Source organism: Xiphias gladius, chromosome 14, assembly GCF_016859285.1.
Source record: "Xiphias gladius isolate SHS-SW01 ecotype Sanya breed wild chromosome 14, ASM1685928v1, whole genome shotgun sequence".
NCBI classification, from domain to species: domain Eukaryota; kingdom Metazoa; phylum Chordata; class Actinopteri; order Istiophoriformes; family Xiphiidae; genus Xiphias; species Xiphias gladius.
This window is the reverse complement of record NC_053413.1, coordinates 16,709,881-16,734,584: the sequence shown is the minus strand read 5'-3', so window position 1 is coordinate 16,734,584 and position 24,704 is coordinate 16,709,881. Positions and strand designations below refer to the sequence as shown.

The following is a 24,704-nucleotide window of genomic DNA, read 5'->3' as shown; positions in this document are numbered from 1 at the left end:
TGGAAACATACTGCAGAGAATACTGGAGTAAAAACTGTACATTTGCGAGATGATTCTGCATCTTTCCTCAGATTAACCAACTTCCTGCACATGGTCATGGAACGGCTTCTGTTGTGAAAATGATTTAATTAAATGTACTGTAGAATTGGTTAAAGCTGGCACAAGAGATAATCCACCTCAATGGGGGAGGGGGGTTAGAGTAGTTTATAAGAGCAGATCGAGGCTTCATCCCTGCCTGTGAAAGTACTTAGTATTTAAATTGATGAATTGTAAACATTTTCAGAAATATTCACCGCTTTTTTTCTTCTTTCAAACAGACCTCCCTTTCACCTCCTGTCCCATTCCCCCGTGACTAACCTCTTTGCTCTCATTTTTTGAACTTCCAATCTTTCACATATTGTCTCTAGCCTCTCCCCTCTCCACCCAGTGCAGCTTCAACAGTCCACTAAAGAAACTCCATATTAGGCCGACTGTTCATCAGTCATCTAATGTGCTGTTGCGCTCTCTGGCTCATGTGGTCTGTAACATTAGCACCGTGTCATGTTTTTCATGTGTGGGCAAGCAAGTTTGGAATCTAGTTTTGATTCGTGTTTATAAAGTTTGAACAAATTCCACCCTCAATCAGTACAAGCCAAAAATAACTGAATAAATAATGAATTTTATCCATCTAAGTATGACCAGATCTTTCTTTCTCCTGCGACTTAGGAGAAGCATTTTTAAAGGGATTTAATCTGCTTTTACAGTGGTCAATGCATTATTTTGTTGGCAGTTAATGAATGTAGGAATGAAAAGTTTAATGCGCTGGAAAGCATGACACATAGCTTGTCTCCAGTCATAACTTGCCTGTTTTTATATCCTAGGATGAGAGGCCGTTTCACTAACAAACATCCTTTTTCCCAGTAGCTCCTCTTCCCAAAGAAGCTCTGCAGTTCATCTCATGGTCATATCCTCCAACTAATTCTTCTCTCTGTACCTGGTAGTTGTCAAATGATAACCTTTCTCTCCCTTTTGCACTCTTTTTTTGCTTTCTTTTCCAATGCCTGAAATAGAAGTGGAGCAAAAAGGTAATTGAGTGGTCTGGTCCTTCCCTCCCCCTCCTTTGGCTCCTTGTTCTGTGGTGTTGAGTACAGCTCCCCTCACGTCTCCTTCCCCTTCCTGATTGCCTCTCCTGTCAAATGCTAAACCCATAGGAGGATTGTTTGCACCCATGGAGTCCAAATGAATTTAAAAACAGAATTTCAAATGACATCTGTGGTCATCGAATGTAGTTATTTCTCACAATGTGAAAGTAAACACCGACTGTTTGGTGTTGATTTGTTCGAGGGACTCTTGCTTAGCACTGTATTAACCCTTGAAGAATGACTAGTTGTGTGTATATATATATATATATTCTTATTTGGCTCAGTTTGTAGTTTGCTTGGCCCAACTTCTGCTGCACCCATAGCACGTGATGTGAAGTAGCAGTGATGGCTGAGTGAGACTGGCACAGACTCCAAAAAAAAAAAGTTTGAAAAGAAAACAAGAATAAACTGTGTCCCTTTTTATCCAGAACCAATTCATTTAAAACCGTCAAAATAGGAACCTTGCCATGGCCTCCCTCACCCATCAGTGATTACTCTTGTCTTTTGCCACAGAAGTAGTGAAAATCCTTTACCACTGTTGTTCGATCTATTCTCCAACCTCCACTTTCATTTTACCTCTGCTTTGCTGCCACCATAGCCATTGACAACCTGTTGTTCACTCTTATCACAAGATGTGAAGTCTGTTCCCTTATCATTTTGGTTTATGACTTCAGTCGTGTGAGTATGCATGTGCAGTGTGTTCATATACCCAGCTGTTCATGTAGCATTTGACCACAGAATCAGGCTGGTATTTAAAAAACAAAACAAAAAAAAGACTCTACTTCTCCCATGTCTTTCATTTGCAGGATTTTTTGTTGACATTTTATTTTGTTTTGTCCCCCGTTAGGATGTAGCAGCTGACCCTTGAGATGCAGATTCTCTTAACTTCACATTTCTCATTGTGAATAATCACCATGACACATTCATTTATTTTCTTTTTTTTCTCTATTCATTAGTGTTAGTGCAAAATCACTAGTTAAAATATTCCTCCAGATTCACAGTCCCTGATGTTGAGTCGTACAGCAGCGAGAACGATGCGTGTCAAATGTGTTATGTATGTTTAACATTTTGCCTTATTGTATTTTATTTCACTCTCTTCTCTGTCACTAGTTTTCATTTGTCCCGGGACTCTGATGGGTGTAGGAGCTGCCACCTTCCTGTTTGAGGCAGAGCAGCAAGCGGGGTCGTGGTGCAAAGATCCGCTACAGGCTGGAGACAAAGTCTTCTTCATGCCCTGGACGCCATACCGCACTGACACCCTCATCGAGTATGCCTCTCTGGAGGACTTCAAAAATGGTCGCCACACGAACACCTATAAACTGCCGCACCGTGTCGATGGGACAGGCTTCGTAGCTTATGATGGTGCTATCTTCTTTAACAAGGAACGCACTCGCAACATTGTCAAGTTTGACCTGCGCACACGCATCAAAAGTGGCGAGGCTATTGTTAATAACGCCAACTATCATGACACCTCACCTTATCGCTGGGGTGGCAAGACAGACATTGACCTGGCAGTAGATGAGAGGGGTTTATGGGTTATCTATGCCACGGAGCAGAACAATGGGCGTATTGTGGTGAGCCAGCTCAACCCATACACGCTTCGCTTTGAGGCCACATGGGAAACAGCGTACGACAAGCGCTCTGCCTCTAACGCCTTTATGGTGTGCGGCGTGCTACATGTGGTGCGCTCGACCTACGAAGAGAATGAGAGCGAGGCCAGCAGGAGCGAAATCGATTACATCTACAACACCAAGCTGAGCCAGGGCGAGTACACCGACATCCTCTTCCCTAACCAGTACCAGTACATCACTGCTGTGGATTACAACCCCAGGGACAACCAGCTATACGTGTGGAATAACTTTTACATCCTGCGCTATGACCTGGACTTTGGACCGCCGGATCCTGCTGAAGGTGAGAGCTGCTCCATTTTTGTTTAGTTCATTGTCTTTGTGTAAGTCTTCTATTGTTAGGCTGCGGCGTGACATGTCACAGATGGCTGCCTTTTAATTTTGTATGCAATTCAGATGTGATGAAGAAAAGAGGGTTGTGTTAGTCTTGGGGAAAGGGCTCATTTGCAAACAGAAATTACAGATTCACCTTGGAATGAGGGATAGCTCCCAGTGGCATCACACCGCTACAAAAACCCGGTTCTTCATTACCATGAGGAAAGCAGAGGCACTCACTCCAGCTGAAGCATGGACCCTATCAAAATCTTTAATCTCAGCCCTTATCCAAAACCATTATGAACACTGCCCTCCTGAACTTCCCCCTAATGCCGGGAATATGTTTGAAAAGTATTGTGCACACTATGACAGAGTTTATCCTCTCCTCCTTACCGTGGGATTTCAAGTTATGTTGCCATGGCTACCTTATCAACCTCACAGAAGCCATTTTTTAGAAAATAGATCAGGATATAATCACCACCCAAGTGTGGCATAATATTTTTAAAACCACCAGGCTGAAGTGTGTGTGAGTTATGTACCACATGGTGAATCCGGATAGAAGAATGGCTGGTGAGAGATCAATTACAGTGAAGAATCCCGTCAGGCGGTTAGGGGGCTTAAATTAATCTGTGAAGTGCTGAGAGGCGACATACGTGTCATCAGACAGGGACCTTACATCAAGCTGATAATGGGCTTAATTACCTGACTGCAGCCACTTTATCCCACAGAGCCGGGCTAAGTCCCCTGTATGAAGCGGGGAAACAAAGACCATGACGTGACTCCTCGTTATGTTACAGGCTCATGTTGCCCCCGAGCACTGGTCCGGTCTTGGTTATGATTTCTAACTTCTAGATATTTGGTAGGGGTTGCAAGGGGGAAATCTGATTCTTGACCTGAGCTGTTAAAGGGGGGTTGGCATTGATGTCTCAATGGAGGCTGTGTGCTCCTGAACTCTGGCCTCTTGTCAACTCGTCTGTTTGTTTTCCTGCGGTTCCCTGGAATCTCCCCAGCATGATAACTCGACACCCAAGGGGAGCTCCAAGTTTGTGTCTGTTTTGCTGAACAACCAAAGCCTCAATAACGAGTAGGTTAGAGGAGATACAAAAAATACTCAAGCTTTAATGAGTTCTCCACGCATGCAAACTGCATTCTCAACTGTTCACGTCCTGATGTATGTAAATGTAATTAACAACTGAATTATCATAATTAGCCTCTTTGTCTCAAAAGAGGCTCAGGGAGAGGAGGGAAGTGGCCATCACAGAGCATTTTCAATGAAGGGTTTAATGTGCTCTCTCAGCTACTGTAATGGCTCGGTAAACATTAATGCCACATAGGCATCGTGTTGCCACTTGCTGCAGGAACAGCGCATTTCATCAAGGAACCCAACAGAACGTAGTTGTTGATTTCACTCATTATTCTAAGTACCCATTTCCTGCCATTGTTTTGTTATTGGGATCCAATCAGAAATAAGTCTTTGCAGCAGAACGTGTCACTGATTTGAAGCGCTGGGAGTTCAAGAAAGAGAGAGGAGGCGTTTCAAGATGCTACGGCCAGGAGCAGCACGTGAACCTTTGTGAATGGCACTTGAAAATAATTGGTTCTTGTTTATTAGTTTTTTTCAGACCTACACCTTTAACTTCTTTAGTGTTTAGCTATTAGGATTTATTGCTGCCCATATTACGGCCTTGAATTAAACAACCGATTCTGCAGGGTAATCTAATGGTGCTGAAATAATGTCTCTCTCTCTGAAACTGAGGGGTACTTGAGGCGTAAAGGAAATTAATTGTGCCCATTAAGATTCATCGACCACAGAGTGAAGTTACCTCGAACACCAAACCCAGTATATTTTTCTCCTTTGTAGAACTCATGTAACGTAATGAGTTTTGGTGTCCTTTTCTGTCAGAAGCATCAACCTTGGCTGTAATGCTCATCCTGGGTTGCCAGCAGGATTAGGGGCTTATATTAAGGGAGTTTTAGCAAAGTGATCAAAGCAGAACATAATTGACCTTATCAACTTGTCAGTATTTCCTTTACCTTGTGTAGAGTGTTTGCACCACTGTGGGTTTCTTAATTCTGGCCGTGGTTGAAGTGATTAGCTAAGATCATTCCCCATATTGATCTTTCCGCTTATTCTTCCAAACAATTCACACTCATTTAAAGAAAACGTCTATTCTCTGCTAATGCATTGTGATCAGAGAACAGCAATGATCAATACTTAAGAGAGTCCATCTCCTCAGAGGTCCCTCTAAAAGAGGTGTATGCCAATAAAAAGCACACCTAGGTGATCACCGTTACGAAACCTAGAGGGACATATACAATGTATTCTCTGTGATGTGCAAAGACGTTAACTGATTTCAGTCCAATTAAATCAAACTACCAATCAGAAGACTCTGTAATTGCCAAGAGCATTTCAAACTAACAAGGAGAGAAAGGAGAAAATTAATTTGTGTTTGAGGTAGAATTGATCTGAGGCCATAAAGGCGAGAGGCATAAAAATAATGGCTTTGTGCGAAAGCCTTAGTCACTTGAAATAATCGGTTAGCAGTGAGCACAAATTGCTCTGCACCGAATTGAAACATCAACAAAAAATGCTACTTCATATCCTGCATGCCACACATATCTATCATCACAAAGCTGATGTTTTTTTTGTTTTTTTTACATTTTTTAGAATTTATTTTTAATAATTTTTTTTGCAAAGCCATTTTGTGGCTAAACCCAGCTGTGCACCTCGCTGCACTTTGGCTTGCTTTTATATCCCTGAATGATGCCAGTTGAGTGTTCAAGGCGGAGGACATTATAGATGTGTGTTAGACCCTCTGTAACAATATGTTCGGCAACAGAAATAGAGGCTGAAGTAGAGGAGTTAGAAGATTTGGAAGAGCTCTAATTGTTTTGCTTGCTGAATTATGGCAGGAAATTATTTAAGTGGACATTATAGGCATATATGACAGGGAGTTTTGGAGTCTTTTTGCTCTTAGTGTATTTCCGTCTGCACATTTATCTTCCTGTCTCTTGTCTTTATTGTGAGCTGCTTTGCCACCTTCCTCTGATTCAGACTGTCTAGTTGTGACTGCACTATGTCTGGTACGCCACAGTGTTCAGTTCCAGGCCTCATAAATTACCCCACGCAGACACGGGATATGTCCGGCAGAGTTTTTTGTGTCACTAAAGCAGTTAACCTCGCCAAGTTTTTTATATTTAGCAGGAAAAATTGCGTTGGATTAGAAATGGCTCATGAATTGTTTTGTGGCCCTTTACCTTCCATGCCAAGCTGTGTACTCCCGTCACATAGGCTTGAATGAAGCAGAACAGCATGAGTGCATAAAAACAGCCTAATGTAAAATTCATGTCATGTGGGATTTATTTCTCTGTCATTAATTACCAGCATTGGCTCTAGGTAAAGACGCAAAAAGACCAACTGTAGCTCTTACTCAGTTTTTCTCCTATAAGACAGTCTGGTTTTGAGTCAGGCTGAAAGGTTCAAGGAATAAAGACACATGGATATATTAAGACCCACATAAAGCATAGGTATACTGAGCATCATTAGCGTTGCAATGAATCTGTTAGTTTGATTAAAGCAAAGGTTCAACACTTGTTTTAAGTAGCACTAAATCCTAGGTGTAAAAACAACAATTAACTTGGGTAGCTGAGCTAGTGCCAGTGGTGGAAAAGTATTGAGATCCTTTACTTAAGTAAAAGTGTGAAATACTCTGTTAGAAGTAGAAGTCCTGCATTCAAAATTACTTAAATAAAAGTACAAAAGTACCACTGAAAGTAAAAGTGTGTGTTATACAGAACGTACACTTTCGGAGTGTTTTAATATATATCATATTATTGTTTTATTATCACCTATGTTTTAACATATAAGCAGATTTTAACTTTTTCATGTGATGATCATATGTTACACTCCAAAGAACCTCCATTTTACTAAATAAATATTAATTAGTCACTGAGCCCTAAAATACTTTGTTGTCTTAAAATAAGTGTAAATATTTGGCCAGTCTTGTTTATTATTTCAACGTGTTTTCAATAGCATTTAATTTTCTTTAAGAACATCATAGAAATAAATAGGACTGCAACTAATGATTATTTTCATTATTGATTAATCTGCAGATAGATAATCAATTAATCGTTTTGGTCTATTAGATCTCAAAGAATAGTGACAAATGCGTTTTATAATTTCCCAGAGTCCAAGGTGAAGTCTTCAAATATGTTGTTTTGTCTAACCAAAAATATTCAGTTTACTATCATATAAAACAGATAAATCCTCACATTTGAGAAGCTGGAGCCAGCCAATATTTGGCATTTTTGCTCAGAAAATGACTAAAATGATTAATTGATTTTGACACAATAATAGCTGTAGATTAATTTTCTGTGGATCGACAAATCGATTAATTGACTAATCATTGCAGCTCTAGAAAATCTTGAAAGAAGACAGAATCGCCGCTCTAGAATCAAGACAAATGCCAAAATTCATGAAACCAGCCGGCTTTTATTATGGCAGGTTGGAATTATGTCACCGCAATGGTGGATTATTGTTTAACTTGTTTTAGGCTTCAATATAAGGGTTACTTTGAAATATTGGGGCTTTTATAGTGTGTGAAGTATGTATAAGCTAATGTTACAGTAACTCCAGCTGTCAGATAAATGTAGTGCAGTAAGTAAAGTGCCTCAAAAGTGCACTTAAGTATGGTAGTTGAGTAAATGTACTCGGTTACTTTTCACCACTGGCCAACGATCTCCAGCGAGCTAACCTGCTAGTATGTTAACTACCGTCTGACTGTTACGATATTTTCTCACAACCTGCACTTGACAATGTTGTTTTCTGAGTTCTTATTTAGACAAATGATACAATGGACATATTTTAGTAGGAATTGGTTACTGAAAATGATGCTTGTCTAATAATTACAATTAGGCATCAAGGGGTATCGTCTTCATTTTTTAATATTGCTCTTTCTGAACATAGCTGCTGCAATGCCTTAGCTTGGTTACAGACCCAAGACTTTGAGGGATATTAAAATTTGATTTATTAGAACTTATGACGGCATAATTATTCATAACGGATATAACATTATATTTTGGAGGGACATTAGCTAGGTTAGCTTAGCTGGAAGGCCGTTTCTCTCATGATCATAGTTTTTTATATTTTAGTGGCAGATTGTTCACCGAATTTTTGTCTTTTCGGCAGGAAGGTTTACTAATTTTTCAAGGATAGTTTGTTTCATGTGGTTCTTCACTGTTTCTCCACTTCTACAGCAAAAAATAGACAAGCTAGAATGGCTACCAAAGACTACTGACATCAGCTGCGTCCTTCGGTCACCTGACTCCTGTAACCCACCATAAAACAGCAAAAATGATGTTTTTACATTTAGGTTAATAAATTGACAAGATTTAGAGGCATATTTTTAACTTTGGAAAGAGGCAGATTAGTTAATTGTTTCTCCCTGTTTCCAATCTTTATGCTAAGCTAAGCCTACCAGCTGCTGGTTGTAGCCTTATATTTATAGTACGTTAGCGTATTTATACTGTGTTCTCTTCTTGTTCTTGCATTTAGTCATTCGCTCGTCCTTCATCTGACTTAGAAATGGATCCCTGCTAATGTAGGGGTGATTTTTAACTGAGCTCTGCCTATTTGATATTTCCTTTCAACTATATGGGTCTATTTGTTATTTCACTGGAAGGATTAGCCATATAAGTGATTCATCTTCAAAATTTAAACCAATTAAAACAGCTTGATTTGGCTGCAAGCTCTCATTGCGCTTCCCTAATAGTAGGTATTAGACAGCTTATGATCCATTTATCCTGGCGTTTGTATGGATAGGTAGGTAGTTTTTACTGCTGACTTCATGACTGTAATTTGAGATGAAATGCTCTTTTAGTGCAGTGTAAGGTATACAACCAAGGACAAACAGAATATCTAGGCCTGTGATCATTTGATTATGGTTTAATATTTTTTGTCATCTTCCTCACAGACACATAAATGACTCTGGAGGGCTATAAAATGATAAAACTAATTCTGCGTCATCTTCATGTCTTGAATGATGATCTTGCATAATGGTTTTCCTTCCTTTTAGCTCTGTTTTAATTTACATGCTCTGTTTAGACTCTAAGTGACAGCCATTTTTCAAGTGTTCAATCTCAAACTCTTCCATTATTTACAAGAGGTATTATTCAGCATATGGCAACAGTATGCCTTTGGTGTCAGATTGCCCATAAAGAGTGACTTCACTGCCTCTTGAGAGAAATGGTAGCTAATTGGTGCAGCCCTCTTTTGGCTGAGTGCTATCAGAGGACACAGGGCTCTTACTGGAGGGGAATTTTCTCTTCGCAATCAAAAGAAAATTGTAGCACGTGGTACAGACACATCAAAATAAGCCCACAGATGCATCGGCATCTGACAAGCACATTGCTTGATGTAGTATTGAATAGATATGTTGTATATTTGATGTTCTTGATCTTATTCACAATCACACTCCGATGTGAAACACAAGAGAAGCTGACTTTAAACACGCACATTGCATCTTTTCTTTGATTAAAAAAATCACTCAGTTGACATCTGATTGCCCCCGTTAATTAAAGCGATATGATTTCACGATTCTGCCTGAAAGAGTGAACGTGTGAAAGAAAATGACCAAGTGTCTCATAGCATGAGATAACTCAGAAATATTTTTAATTGGCACTTCTTTTAAAAACTAGAATAGAATATGTTGTCTTAATGTTCTTAGGCTCTTCATCCTATTTGATTTTGTGAGCGATCAAGGGAATTAGGGCTGTAATTATTGATTATTTTCATTATCAATTAATCCAATTAATTAGTCTATGATATGTGACATCTTCTTTTCCAACTAAGACCCATCTACTTCCAAAAAGTAATAAAAGCACAGAGACAAAGAGAAATACAGAAATCTCTCATGTAAAATAACCAAAACTTCAAATTTTGGCAGAAGGTTTGTTTTCATGTGTTTTTGTGGTTTTCATGGAACCCATCATTCATAGGAAGAGGCTAATTGAGAAAATAACTTTTCAGTGCCTTTTAGGTAATTGTTTAAACAAACATGCCCCAAAATCACTAGCTCCAGCTTTCATTCTGGTTCAAAATGTAATTTAAATAAAATTTTAAGTTTTGGACTGTTGGTTGAAATAAAACTGTTTAATGACCTCACGTATTTTGTGGTTGACATTTTATAGACTACTGAACACTTAATTAAGAAAATAATCGTCAGATTAATTTACAATGAAAGTAATCATTAGCGGTAGCCCTAACAGGTAGATGTGAAAATATATTTTTCTTCTCTTTACATTTCAGTATATATACATTTTGCAGAATCTCTAAATTGATTGAGTCACTAATTATAGAATATGCTATTAAAATGGATTTGGATTTGCCAAGATGAAGTAAGAAACCTTAAAAAACAAATGTCAAAACTGAACAAAATATTTCTCGATACTTTATGATAATTTGTGCTGAAATGTGTCAGGTTAAGATGCCATGGACTCCTGAGCTGGATTAATATGGTCTCAGGAGCAGGTTAATCAGGGGATGCAAGCATATTAGTTCTTATATCAGTCTGTGGAAAAGCTGAAATTCACTCAGGTATGGAGAGGTTTAATATTCTGAAACCCAATTACACTTGCCCTTGTATTGCATTATATGCGTATATTGAATCAACTGAGTCAACCTATGAATCATCTCACTTTTCCTGAGTCAATAAAAAATCGTCACCTGCAATACATAATAAATTTGAAACAGTCCTTTTCTTCTTTTTAATGTAACAGTGTTATACTATTATGTTATAGCCTGGTCGAGTTATTTGTCTGTTTAGGGAAAAAAAAGTTGTTTTTTCTTTTTTCTTTCTATATCTTCAAAAAAGTAAAAAGAGGAAGACTATGGCGATCTAGTTTTCCACTAAGAATTACAATAAGGCCTTTCACCCATCTCGGATCTCAGGTTCTTTTCTTGCATTTTTTGTAATTTTTAGTTCCCCCCCATTTGTTGTTCTTACTTTGTCTACTGGGAATAATTCTGAGCACCTTTATAGCTGTGGGTGCTAACTGAAGGCTTCCTGATCATCTGCTCTTGCTAACCGCACATGTCAGCTGTTACTTTTGCTGCTTCGCCGTCCAGGCAAACCTGTGAATTTGTTGGGGACAGACACACAATGACTGAAAGAGTGTAAGGTTATTAGCCAGGGCACCCTGCCAGGGTAAAAGGTCATTGAGTAAAATGTCACAATTCAGCCACACTGTGAGCAGCATCACAGGAAAACTGTTTCCTCCCTGCAGTGGTCTCCTGACCACATCAGCAGATATCGGCTTTGTAATAGACTCAGATATTTCACTGGAATGAAAAAGCAAAGTTTCCCCTGACTTACTGATTAGTGTGAAATGTGAAATGTGGGCTTTGTCACCATTCTCTCTCAGGAAATGAAGATATGTGTCTGATGATGGAGTGTCAGATAGCATGATATTGCATTTTCCCAGAAGCACCCAGGGAACCTGAAGACAACACTGTAGTGCTTTTCACAATGGCAGACCTCACTGAGGGAAGTTGCTTTTATCTCCAAATACAATCAGGTGGTTGTGGGTAAAAATGTATGATCATTCATGCGGAGACAAGTAGCCTAGTATATCCATGCAGACACGCAAACACATGCAGTCAAACATTCACTGTGTTCTTTTTTTATTCATATTGGCTATTCATACTGGAAAAAATTTATAGATTTCCTATTTCGGTTATCATTTCCTAGTTATCTCCAGGCTCTCTGCAGCAGATATCCATCTGTGTGCAAGCAGTGATTTTAGGCAGGAACACGCCTGAGCAATGGAGCAAACACAAGTGCAATTGTACACGTACATGTGCACATTCACACATAGATTTGCTTTGTAGGGTAGGTGTGGATTGAATACAGTGGAATCGCATTATTGCTGATGTATGGTTTTTGCCTGGAGCAGTGCAGTTCTCCTTCCCCCCACGAGCTTTATCGAAGTGAGAGAGATGAACTAGATGGAAAAAAAGTGAAATGCTGCAGACAGACTTTGTGTTGATTGTTGACATTTAATCAGCCCAAGGTACTGACTCTGTTGGGAAGAAATCACTGCTATGTCAAAGGATACCCCACCACTGCTTTTCTTGTTTTATGGGCTTAAGCAAACTAAAAATAGCATGGGACAGATAATGTCGCTTTGGCAGGTTTGCCTCGATTTTGTTTAGGGAAGAAGCAGAAAAGAGGTGGAGTTACGAGTGAAAGCTTTACAAAGCTTTTATTTCCAGGAATTATGGGCAACAGTAACTCTTGCAATACAAACAAACCATGGGACTCAAAGCAGTTGCAGTTTCCCCACAGCTAGAAATGCCAGGAGTTCAAGGCAAGGACATATATGACTCAAGCTCTAACAGCTTCATTTTTCTCTTGCTCTAGTGCCAACCATCGAAGATTTCTCTGTCTCGTCATCCATACCAAAGACCACCATGGTTGTCAACACCACCACTGTGTCTGCCGTGAAGGGGCATGGAGAAACCACTGTGGCAGGAGCAGATCCAAGAGATGGGAGAGATCCGTTTGAGGAAAGTCGTGGCTCAGTTACAGCTGAGCCCACTGTCCCAGAGCTGCCACCAACACCCAGACGCTTCTGTGAGGCGACCACGAGGCGAGCCATCGACTGGCCCCAGACCCACACTGGAACCACTGTGGAGAGGCCCTGCCCCAAAGGGACCAGAGGTGGGCCACGATCTGGTGTGATTGTGCAAGCGTATGACACGTAGTGATGAGATGTTATAATTTTATGTAGTCCAAATTTTTCTTTTAATTTACACATCATTCTTTAAACATTTCCAGCTTTTTTAAAAAGTCGTTTAACACCCACTGTTCCATCATGTTTATATTCTGCTCCATGAATATAAACATGTAATTATTTATTGATAGATTGGACTCTTTTTCTTTCTGTCATTGTCAGTGATTTGCATAGAACAAGAACAGTGCTGTGTCAGAAAAATAGTCCAAGTATAATGTACGTCTGCATATATAAGAAAAACCTTAAAAGCATGGTGTCTCCAGGGGAGTGGGTATTAAAGGAATAATTTGACATGTACTTTTTCACTTTTTGTCAAAATTGAGATGGGAATATTGATATCACTCTCATGTTTGTGCAGCTAAAGCCAGGAGCTGATTAGCTTAGCTTCACACAAAGTCTGGAAAGAGCAGGAAATGGCTATCTTAAAAATCAGTCTACAAGCATCTCTAAAACTCGTTAATTAACATGTTGTATCTTGTTTGTTTAATCTGAAAAAAATAAGAAATGTAAAATAGGCAATTAATGGCTTTACAAAGCTGTTTGTGCTGTAACAATTTTTAACAGTACGTTATTTTGTGAGTCTTCATGCTAGGCTAAGCTAACCGGCTCCAGCCTTTAGCTTTGTTTTTAGTTGCCAGACATGAAAGTCGTATCAACCTTTTCATCCAACTCTCAGCATGAAAGCGAATAAACATTTTTTGCCAAAATGTTCAACAATTCTAATTTTCATCAAGGCTAAATTACAGCGATGCTACAGTAACAAAATTTTGAAATATATAGCTTCCTTCGCATGGCCTACGAGGAGTGGACAAAGAAATTAAATACAACAGCCCAAATTACAATATGATGCAATCCAATACACCAACTACGGGCTCAAAAATTGTCATGGAGTTGAATCAACATTTGTCTGATAAAGAATGTTAACGGGACATTTCATGCTTCCGAAAAGTACTGTTATGTTGCAAGGCTATAGCATTGAATTCTATTAGCTTACTAAGTGTTTCTGTTAGTTTTTTCATCTTATCCAAGTCTTTTTAGCTATTTTCTAGCCATTTTTTAACCATCTTAAATAATCTCCAATACACTGTATATGGAGTGAACAGGCATAGTGTTGTTTTCTTTTTCCATTAAAAATCAAGTATACCAAGCAAAGTCTCAAAATTACACCTTCAGCATACAAATGATCAGAAACAAATCTTCAAAGATCCTGGACCGAGCTCCTACTTTATCTGTGCTTACTTAGGTGTTGATGTGCTGTTTCCATCTTCCGCTTCTATGTAGTGAGTCTGTGACATTTCAGCTAAGCAGCACGTCAAACTTAAAACTAAAATATAGCATGACTAGAGCCTTCCACGAAAACAGGTAATAATACTTTTTTCTTTTAATATAATGGCATAGTGGACATTGTTCTTGTTTGTGTGTAATTTTGAAGGGGTGGGTATAAAATGTTTATGGTTCTGAAATGTTTACTGGCAATAATAAACCAGAGTCTATTGTTTTTTCTGTCATCTGTGTAGGAACCTGATATTCTCTTAGTATCACTCTTACATTTTTTTGTTTGTGTAGACTGTGCACAGCTTTCAGGCTTTCAAATTCTTTGGAAATGGTCGTTCCTGCTGAACAGTTAGTTTCCTGCGCCAGAGAGTCTGTGTGAATGAAGGATCAGCAGGAGAAACTTTATCTGAGCATGGCTTTGGCTTCCCTCCAACTGTTGTGTTTATTCTGTGGTACTGCAGGCATCGCCTCCTTCCTGTGCACTGTGGCAGGGACCTGGTGCTCCAAAGGGCCAGACCTCAGCAACTGCACTTCCCACTGGGTAACTCAAGTGGCACAAAAGGTAAAGCGGGAATGTGTCAATTATGCAGAATATAGCAGCAAACAAGTATTTCATATGGCTAAAATACAGCATTGAGTCCCAACTTTTGACCCTTTTGCTTGCCTGGTGTATTTTTATTATTCCAGCAGAGAACTGGTCAGTAGGACATATAGAAAAAATAGTATTTCAAGTGAGGCAATACAGTGTGGTAGCATAAAGAATTGAGCTATTTAAAACACGACGAGTAAATGCCAAGAACTGCAGTCAGTTACTTAGATTCAAACAACCAGTTCTTTCTTGTGTGACATTTCTGCTTTGACGTTCAACAGTCATGCAGGTAGAAATCTAATGTAGATGCACAGATAAGAGTTTCGGTACTCTGCGCAGACCATAATGCTAAGCAAAAACACACAACATATTGCATTCTAAGTAAGAGATGCTTTTTTTCTCTTTGACTGGAAAAACACTTCCTGAATGCAGGAGGTTCATGCAGGGTTTCTGGGTGTTGTCAAAAGGCATTTGGAGAGACGTAGAAAAGACTAACGAGCCAAATTCCATACAACATTGCTAATTTTAAGTAGGTTTTAAATACATTCTGTGTTTAGAAAAGTGACAAAAAATAATACTTTTAAAAAAGGTCACATGGACACATCAAATCTGCTTGATGTTTGATTGATTTTTCCAAAAGACAATCTGCAAAGAACCAAGGACAAAAGTTCAAACAAAAAAAATTTTTTGTTCAGTTTTTAGGAACACATTCATGCTTTACTCATGCCGTATTGGTGAATATGAAGAGTGGAAAAACCTCCTGTTATTCCAGTTTAGGATTATTCAAGCATTATTCCAACATGCTTACACCCATTGTAGTGACACAAGAGATATCGGAGCCTTAAAGAGCTGTTTTTATTTTTACATATTTGCTCATTAATAAGTGAAACCAGATAAAAGCTATATATAATTAGCTGAGTTGATTGCTTTAGTGTTGATATTGAATTTTACTTAAATTTAGTTGCCTGTGATGGTAGCATTACAGCTATTATGCCACTGGTTTGTTGACATTTATGTAGTTCTACTGGCCAAGTGGGAGATAAGAAGTTTCTGATATCTCTGACTCTGAATTACACCTTGGAGGCTGAATGGCACGAACATTAACTTTCTACTCGGCCACTCGTAAATATGATCTGTTTGATATCACATGAACGCCTCATCAGCTTTGTCTTTGTGAAATTTAATTGACAGTGGCATTCTGCGCATGTATTGCTTCATTTCCTCCAAGGAAAAAGTGGAAAAGGACATGGATTTCTTGAATACTTACTGCAAAGGAATCATACCACTAAGACTGATATATATATATGTACTGTATAAAATTAGTATGTGGTATGAAATCGGGTCACAGATCAGTCATGAGTGGTTGGGGGAGGCTGGGTGCGTTCAAGAAATTAGAGCATTTTATCACAAAATAAGTGCTGGATTACACTGATCACAGATGACAGTACAAACACTGAAAGCCTATCATTATTGCCGAGTACTGGTGTTTTTTCTTTTCTTAAGCCTGTGTATCACAGTTATCTATTATGTTCCCTAGTAAACATGCAATAGCTTTGCTTACCTTAATTCTGCACACAATGACTTTTGGTGTTGCAGTGGATTATGACTGAGGTCTATGTGGAATGCATTATTTCAGCTTCGCATTGCGGAATCATCATCTCAGGCCCGCTTCATTGACGCTTCACTGACAACCCCGTTTTCCTTGTTGCTGTTTTTAGATTCGAAGTGGTGAAAATGCTGCTAATTTAGCCAATGAGCTGGCACGCCACACAAAGGGCCCAGTGTTTGCCGGAGACGTAAGCTCCTCGGTGCGCCTGATGGAGCAGCTCGTGGACATCCTGGATGCTCAGCTGCAGGAGCTGAGGCCCAGCGAGAAGGACTCAGCTGGACGCAGCTTCAACAAGGTGCTCTGAAATTCATGTCTGGGCTATTGTAGCCTCTCATTAAACTTTGTCCCCCCTTTGGCCCTGCACGGTGTCAGCATGACTCAGGACATTCATTAGCAGGACACCTACCGATACACACAAACACAAAGCTGCTGCTGCAGTCGCTTACATGCATGCACACATACATTCGTGGACACACACAGTCTCAGGTGAGGGGGCTAGGGAGGCAGGTCTAGCCCTGAGGGGAAGCTCATTCCTCTACAGCTCCCTGGTAATTACCGGCTTTGGAAACACAGGCTCGCCTGGCAGCTCCACCTTAAAGGAGCTAATGGCCATGAGCCCCCCACCAACACAAAGAATAACTCTTCATTGCTGACAACCGCTGTGGAACTGCTCACTCCTGGAGCTTCTGCGAGCGCTGGGAAAGAAAAGAGTAGGCCCAAGACATATCTACATTTTCTCAGCTGCTGGCAGTCCCATCAAGAGTAGAGTGACAGTTTCATAAAATACATTGTTATCCAGACTTTGTAGACAACAGTTTCTCTGTAAACACGGTGATTTGCACTAAAATGAGTCCGGTCGTTTGTACCCTTATGTTCCTTGAAGATAAGAGTTAACAAGTTTCTCACTAGAGCGCTGAGCAGTGTTGAAGTGATTTGTACATCCTAACAACACCACCATGTGATTGGCTGATGGCAAGAAACAATGACAGAAGTTAACGGACCATAACAGTAGTTTTGCATGTTTTATCCTTTTTACTACAAAGATACAATTAACACCACAGCTAACCATTCTGCAAACCATGTTTCTGCATTTTAGCTTGTTTGATTAATTGTTTCTACTATTCCAGGAAGCCGTTGGTTTCCATTCATTTCTGTACGATATGCAAATCTATTAAAAGTCTGTTGAAAGTTGTTCGACTTTTGCAGTCTATCACAGTGAACATTAGGTGCACATTAATTTTTCTCAAAGTGACATTATCGCTGCTTGTTAATTTAGTTTAATTACAGTTGACTTGGAAAGTCTGCACCGCTTCACTCTCGGACAAATGCAATTTTGACACAAATCAATGCAGACTCGAAAATAGTGTTTACATACACACTAGAATCCAGGTTACTCAGTGAAATCAGCCTGTGAAGGAAATCAGGCAATGATTTGCAAGCGACAACGTGCATTTGAAAATGAATGGTGAAAATGTGCAATATACATGATTTGTAGTTAAGGAGCTAAACACTGATATGGTCCTTTAAGTTTCATGCAGCCATTTCCCACAAATCAGCAAGTAAATTGATTTGCCCAATAATGACTCAGTTAAAGAAATATCTTGGTTTCCTGTGTGTGTTTTCTTGAGGTATATATTATGAGGTGGTGTAATCTGGATACAAGGAACTTTTTATCTGCATGTTTTCTTATTCAGTGTGAGAACTACAGTATGTGATTTCTCTCTGGTTTGACTCAATTAGAAAGAGAAGGAAACTTATTTAATACCAAGAGACCAACAGAGGGCTTTTAAAAAGAGCTAGTACTGTATTATTCTCTCCATGCCATGAAATACAAATGACCTCATCCCACATTATTTATCTTCTCAATCTATTTTAAAGCATCGCTAATGGGGAACATCAGAATCTAGCCTCAGCATTTTTTCCTCCACACTGCTGTGCATTTCTCAACTCTTCCCCTCACTGTATATGATTCATATTCATATTTAGAATTCAAACACCGTTCCCCCCAAAAGCATTTAGAGCTTTTGCATCATTTTAAGGTTGTAGTTCATAGACTGTGCCTTTTCTTCTTTTCCTTAATTCTGTAATGTATGGTAAGTGGCATGATTTAATGCTTCTTGTTTTCTTACCACCTCTTTCTACAATCTGTCTCTTGTGCTTGATCCCCTTGTTGTATGGAAAAGCTTCAAAATAGAGAGAAGACATGCAGGGCGTACATGAAGGTATAACTGCCAGGCTTTATATGTTGCTTTTTTACCCCGATCCCTAACGTCTGACCAGCAGCATGCAGCACTGTCAGTCTCAATGTCCTTGATCATCTTGTTACAGTATGTGCCTGGTGATCCTGCTTGTACAAGCGGCTTCTTCATCTGACTTGGCTGTCTGTTATCCTGTCATTCTGTCCATCTGAGGATGCCACCATCAGTGACACTCTGTCTTTGACCTATTTCCTCTCCTCTGTGTATTATCACTTGTAAATCTTTCTTTCATTTTTCTCTCTCCTCCTTTTCTTCCTCCCACATTCTTTCTCTTTCTCCTTCACTCTTGTCAGCTCTTTATGTTTGTGTGAATAATTGCCTTCCCACGATCGTAATTGCATCTCCCTGTCAGCCAGAAGTGTGATCAAAGTGGCAGTGTGCTCAGTTTTCACTTGCTTACATTGTACAATTTCTAGCCTCTCTTGTCCCCTTAGCAAAAAAAAAAAATCTCCTCTCCTGATGCAGTTGTGTTTAATCTGTGGGATTAATTTTCTGAGCCCATTAATATGATTGTGTTCCATTCTGATTTTTCAGTCTCTCCCCCAGACATTTTGCGTTTTCTATGCAATGGCACATTTATTTCCTCGGGTAGGTTCTGCCAAGGGCATGGTCTAAACATTCAAGAGGAGATGCCTTGCATGGCATAAAACAAATGATCTGATTTTGTATTTCTCAGAGGCTCATGGGGGCTCTCTCTAAATTTGGGCTGTTTTTACTCAAGGCCTCATTTTACAGTGAGAAAAGGGCAATGCATATACCTCAAATGTTTTAGAAAAGTCTTTTTAGCCTACCACTTGGCCTACCACTTGGATTAAGACTAAAAAATCTCAAAAAGTATTGGATGGATTGCCATAAAATTTGGTACAGATATTCACGGCTCCCACGGATTGATTCCTAATGACTTTGGAGATCCTCTGACATTTCCTCTAGCACTCCTCGGCAATCCCACCCGTCAGCACTCTTCAAAGTGGCACCACTAAATGTATGCCCTATTAGTTTATAGCAGTTCCTGTTTAAGGTGTACCTGTGGATATACAGACAACAAACACTGGATTACTTTCACACTGAAGAATTCATAAAAACATGATGATTCTCAAGCAAGTTCTGGATTATAAGGAGGATCTTTTTGTTATGATTTCCTTAAAATATTTGTATCATGTCTCTGTGCTAAGATTTGACTGAGGTATACCTCAAAGAAGGAGTACAAGTCTTGGCGCAAATTGCAGCAATCAGGCGCTAAAAGTCTTAAGGTCCCTTAAGTGCCTCTATGAGCTGTGGGCCACACCCTCTGCTGCAGCTCCAGTGACTCACCGTGCTGGCAAGCAGACAAATCAACAAATCAAATACTGGATGAATTTTAATTTGTTCAGTACTTTGTTTCATAGAAAATACCTGCAAACCAAAGACATTCTCAACAGCCTCTGCTGTACTTTGTATTTAGTGCTAATTTTTGTTAGCATGCTAACATGATAAAGTAAGATAATAACCAAACTAAACATAAGTATGTTAGCATTTGCATCGTGGCATGTTAGCATGCTGACCCACCAGGGGCCCCTGCGTAGCCCCCCTGTGATTTTTGTAAAGTGACCTCCACCCAGGCGAGAATTAAAGAGGATTCAATGAGAACATAGATTCTTTCTGTGTTACACAAATCACAGACAGCAAACCTTTCTTTTCCCCTTTTGGATTTCATGGGTCCTTTGAGGATGGCTCACCATGGGGGGGGGGGGGCATTTAGTGTCTGTCTGGCTGTAATAGCTCCGACCCTGTAATCGTCACCACTCTCTCTTGTGCCCACACATACGCCCGTGCGCACACACACACACACACACACACAATTAACTCCCATCATAGTCACAGCTCACAAGCTTCCAGTTGCCTGCAAGGTCAGGTCCACAGAGATTGATTTCTGTGCTTCGGCCTGAGATATAAAGACATGCTGAGTGCCCTGTGTCTGGATACAGTCATCATCGCTGTGGTGATCTTGGTGGTTAAATGTTGTTAATGTTAATCATGTATTGGTGCAGACTTGAGTTGATCCCCTTTCTTGTTGTTCCAGGCAAATGGATAATCCTGTCTGTGGTCAATTAGTGTTTTGGATAATCATAGCTGTGACTAATTGGTACAGTGAGCATGGGCTTGTTGTGGTTAATTACCAATATTGTGGTGGGCCTTGCTGTGGTTAAAGGCACCTATGGTTAAATTGTCACTCTGATTTATCACACCACGGGCTGCTCTGGATTCCGAATCTTTGTACAACTGTCTGCTTTTAGTGAGTTTTTAGAAAGTTAGCTGTGGCTTGATTGTGCCAGGCAGGAGTCATGAACTCGCCCTGCCAGGGTCAAGGGAAACTCTTGTTTTATCAACATATGATACTTGTGTGGGTTTTGTGGAATGTTTTGCTTACTTGCTGCTTATCTGAGAGCAGGAAATGAAAGGATTGCCATTGAAAACAAGCAGCACCCCCCTTTCCCATCTTGCCTTAGACTGCCACTGTGGACATGGATTTCGGGATAATGCCCCCTTTCCTCCAGGCAAATAGTATTCAAGGCAATTATGGGCAAATCCTGTAATGGAAATAGGACTATTGTTCATGGAGATAATTGTTATTTTGGAAAATAGCTGCTTAAAACCAGGAACTGAGAATACAGCATTGCAGATAGCTTCATTCAGTGAAGGGAAAGAAACATTTGGTTTGTATATCTTTTTCCCCTCAAGCATTTTCACATTATTATTCATAAAAAAAATGGTCCAAAAGAGACTTCCTCAGATTAAACCTATTTTTCGTAAACAGAATATTAAATAATACATACTGCATGTTTTACCATCATTATTATTTTAGTTACCCATGACTTCCTTCAACCCTCATATCTTCACTCTGAGTGATCTTGTTATTTCAGTTTCAGTCGATGTTGCTGCCGTCACTGTTGGCCATGCATGCCCTTTTTATCATTTGCTGCCCAGTCCCCGCGCTTTGTTATTAGCTGAAGTTATGATGGGAGGAAACGGCAAGCTGACATTTCACTTGTCTCCATGGATACAGGCAATTGTGGACACTGTTGACAACCTCCTGAGGCCGGAAGCTCTGAAATCCTGGAAAGACATGAATTCAACAGAACAAACGCACGCTGCCACAATGCTACTGGATACGCTGGAGGAAGGGGCGTTTGTTCTTGCAGAAAACCTGATGGAGCCAGCGATCGTTAAAGTACCTGCAGAGAATATCAGTAAGTTTCTATAAGACAGATAAAACAACATGAACACATCTGTTAGTCACAATTTATGATGCTTACAGTTATTTTTTTTCCTTTTTCGGCTCTGCACCACGTCTCAGTAAAATTGTTTCAAACTGAGTGATACAGTTATTTTTGGGGTAATTTTTTTTTTTTGTACCTGGACAACTATTTCTCTAGAGGAATGTAATTCAAAAAATGGCCACATCTGGTAGACATCACAATACAAGATTTGTCTCAAAAAACCAAGCAATATGCCTTCAAAGGCAGTTTATTAGCAACATGATCTCATTTATTAAAGTCAGCTTTGTGCTGTGAACTGTCATATTTCTACTCCTAATTCTTTGTTGCTATGGTGATGGGCTCCCACTCAACCTTTTTGTCTTAAACCTCATTGATTTTTAATCTTCTCTTGCATAGTAAAGTCACCTCATTGAATGTCTGCTGCAAAATGAAGTCTCCAGACATCTGGGAGAAAACAAAGAAACCAATTGAATGGATTTGTTCCATTCACACAGCACTCTGTCTGTTCTCTCCAAGCCTTTCCAATTAAGTGGTAGTTAGCTAAGCTGATAAAGACTAGTTGCTCTGTCTCTACCAAAAGCACTTAATAATATATTGTCTAATATGCTGTATACTGGCTACTTAATCACCTCATTCAGGCAGTTTTTATGAGCTTGTCAAGCTCCCGCTTATCTGCACAGTAGAGATAATATTCCAGTGGAGAAACATAAATACAGTCATGAAGAAACACACAACCTCGGACAACAGCTTTTCTGACCTCCCTTGAAGAGTTGAAAAAAATGTGAAAAGGATTGTTCCTCCTAATTAGCAGTTTGTCGAAACTCAAATGGCACCTCCAGGCGAGCATCAAGGACAAGACGAGGGAAAAGGGAGGGAGAGCAAAAAAGTAGTGAAAAACTAGGCAGAGGGGGAGAGCAACCACAGAACAATTCCTCATCTCCGTCTGTCAGAAGCCATCTATCTGAGGAAGTGAGGCCATTTCTGAGAGGAGGGAGTGTGCTGATACGTGTGTCCTCCTGACCCTTCAGTAATTTCACACATCAAAGGGAGCACCACCCGGCAGCTGGCATACCGGAGAGAGCGGCTGCAGGAATTTGAAGAATTTTCAGAGATTTTCTCTTTGAGCCAAGAGTTATCTGAACCCATAGGGGAAAGAAAAAGTAAAAGTAAAAGCTCATTGATATTTTTGATCCTATGAATATTTGACATTCATGCCGCACTAGGCTATGCGCTTACATTTGCTCATCCTGTATCCGCCGCCGTTCTTATTATTTTTTCTTTTGTTTTTGCCTTGGAGGCATTCACAGTGCCTAACAACGGCTTAGTGGCATGTTTTTTTAAGTGAACGACACTCTACGGGATCTTGCCACTAAGACTGGATGCTGTTACTAGTACAACAAACCTCGAATTTTTCCACATGCCCTGTCAGGCTTTAATTTTAGAGCTCTATTAAACACCATGTGCTGCTTTTGAAATTTTGCCTATGAGTAATACATCTCTCTCTTTCTATCTTGTCCCATGTCCCCTCACCTCCTACCTCTCTCAGTGTTGGAAGTGTACGTGTTAAGTACCGATGGTCAGGTGCAAGATTTCAGGTTTCCACAGACAAACAAAGGTGGAGCATCTCTTCAACTTTCCTCCAACACCGTCAAAGTCAACAGCAAAAATGGTGAGAACCACACAACTGCTGCAAAAACATTTACTGATGGTTAAGTTTTGAAAAAATCACCTCCTGTTGGACAAGTTTGTTGTCTTTCATATGATGAAGAATAACAGCATATACACTGATTCGATTTCTAGGAGAATTTTAATTAGATATTTTTAAAAGAAAAGTTTGACATTTTTTAAAATTTACTTACCTGCTTTTGTGCGTAGAGTCAGATGAGAATATTGATACCGCTCACATACGTGTGCTTTAAGTATAGAGCTAAAACCTTATTTTCACTAAAATGACACCAAAAGTCAGTAGCGAAGTTTGCATAGATGTGTCTTTTATAATTTTTTTACATTTTTTTTTTTCCTTAGTTAACTGTTCTTTATCAAACAAATGTTTTCATTAATCAATTTTATGTGAATTAAGCCTGGTATACAAAAGAACAGCTAAAAATGTTTTGGTGAATAAAGCATGTTGTGCTAGAGAAAAGCTGTGCAGCATATTTTAATTCTGAAATTGGATTTTGGACTCGCATTGAAGCTCACACTGGTCTGCACCTCACTGTTTGTGCTTTCACTAAGTTAGAAATAGCAAGGTAGACTCTGCCACTCTCCTTTAATTCATCCATCCATGGTGCAAATTGAGATTTTGCTCATCGCTGCCCCTTGTGTCCATTGGTAGGGAAACAGTTATTACAACTGTGGTTTCAGATCCAGGGGCAGCGATGAGACCATTAACGCTTGGTACATTCATATAATACCACTGAATAAACACTGTATGTGTCTCTTTATTAAATGGATACTCTATATCCAATGACTCTATTATTGCTCGTTGCAGGTGTGGCCAAGCTGGTATTTGTGCTGTACAAACACCTGGGTCAGTTCCTCAGCACAGAGAATGCGACACTGAGGGGAATGGGGGACCTGAACAAACACAACCTCTCCCTGACCGTCAACTCCCACATCCTTTCAGCCTCTATTACCAAGGAGTCCAGCCGTGTGTTTGTGGCCGACCCCGTGATCTTCACACTGGAGCACCTCGATGTAAGCCTCCTCCTGAGACTCCCCCAGACCACACTATAGAGCTGGGCTGTTAAAATTACAGAAAAAGCTGCAAATCTTTTTACAGTAAAGGGCAAATCCAGTGCTTTCATGTATTACTGTTCTATAAAAACTGTTAGCGTAAAGAGAAAACATCCATATTGTA

General features: G+C 39.8%; 1 protein-coding gene across 2 annotated transcripts in view; it reads left to right on the top strand.

Annotated features, from left to right (window-relative positions):
• LOC120799291 (adhesion G protein-coupled receptor L2-like) overlaps positions 1–24,704 on the top strand; it is an 85,058-nt gene that overhangs the window by 41,883 nt on the left and 18,471 nt on the right. The window contains exons 5-12 of one of the 2 annotated variants that reach the window (XM_040144351.1): positions 2,232–3,032; positions 12,484–12,783; positions 14,593–14,693; positions 16,439–16,624; positions 18,513–18,551; positions 21,631–21,814; positions 23,391–23,513; positions 24,336–24,541. In XM_040144351.1, the coding sequence (XP_040000285.1) occupies positions 2,232–3,032; positions 12,484–12,783; positions 14,593–14,693; positions 16,439–16,624; positions 18,513–18,551; positions 21,631–21,814; positions 23,391–23,513; positions 24,336–24,541 (1,940 nt within the window). The remainder of the gene's footprint in view (positions 1–2,231; positions 3,033–12,483; positions 12,784–14,592; positions 14,694–16,438; positions 16,625–18,512; positions 18,552–21,630; positions 21,815–23,390; positions 23,514–24,335; positions 24,542–24,704) is intronic. The other variant, XM_040144350.1, reaches the window with a different exon arrangement.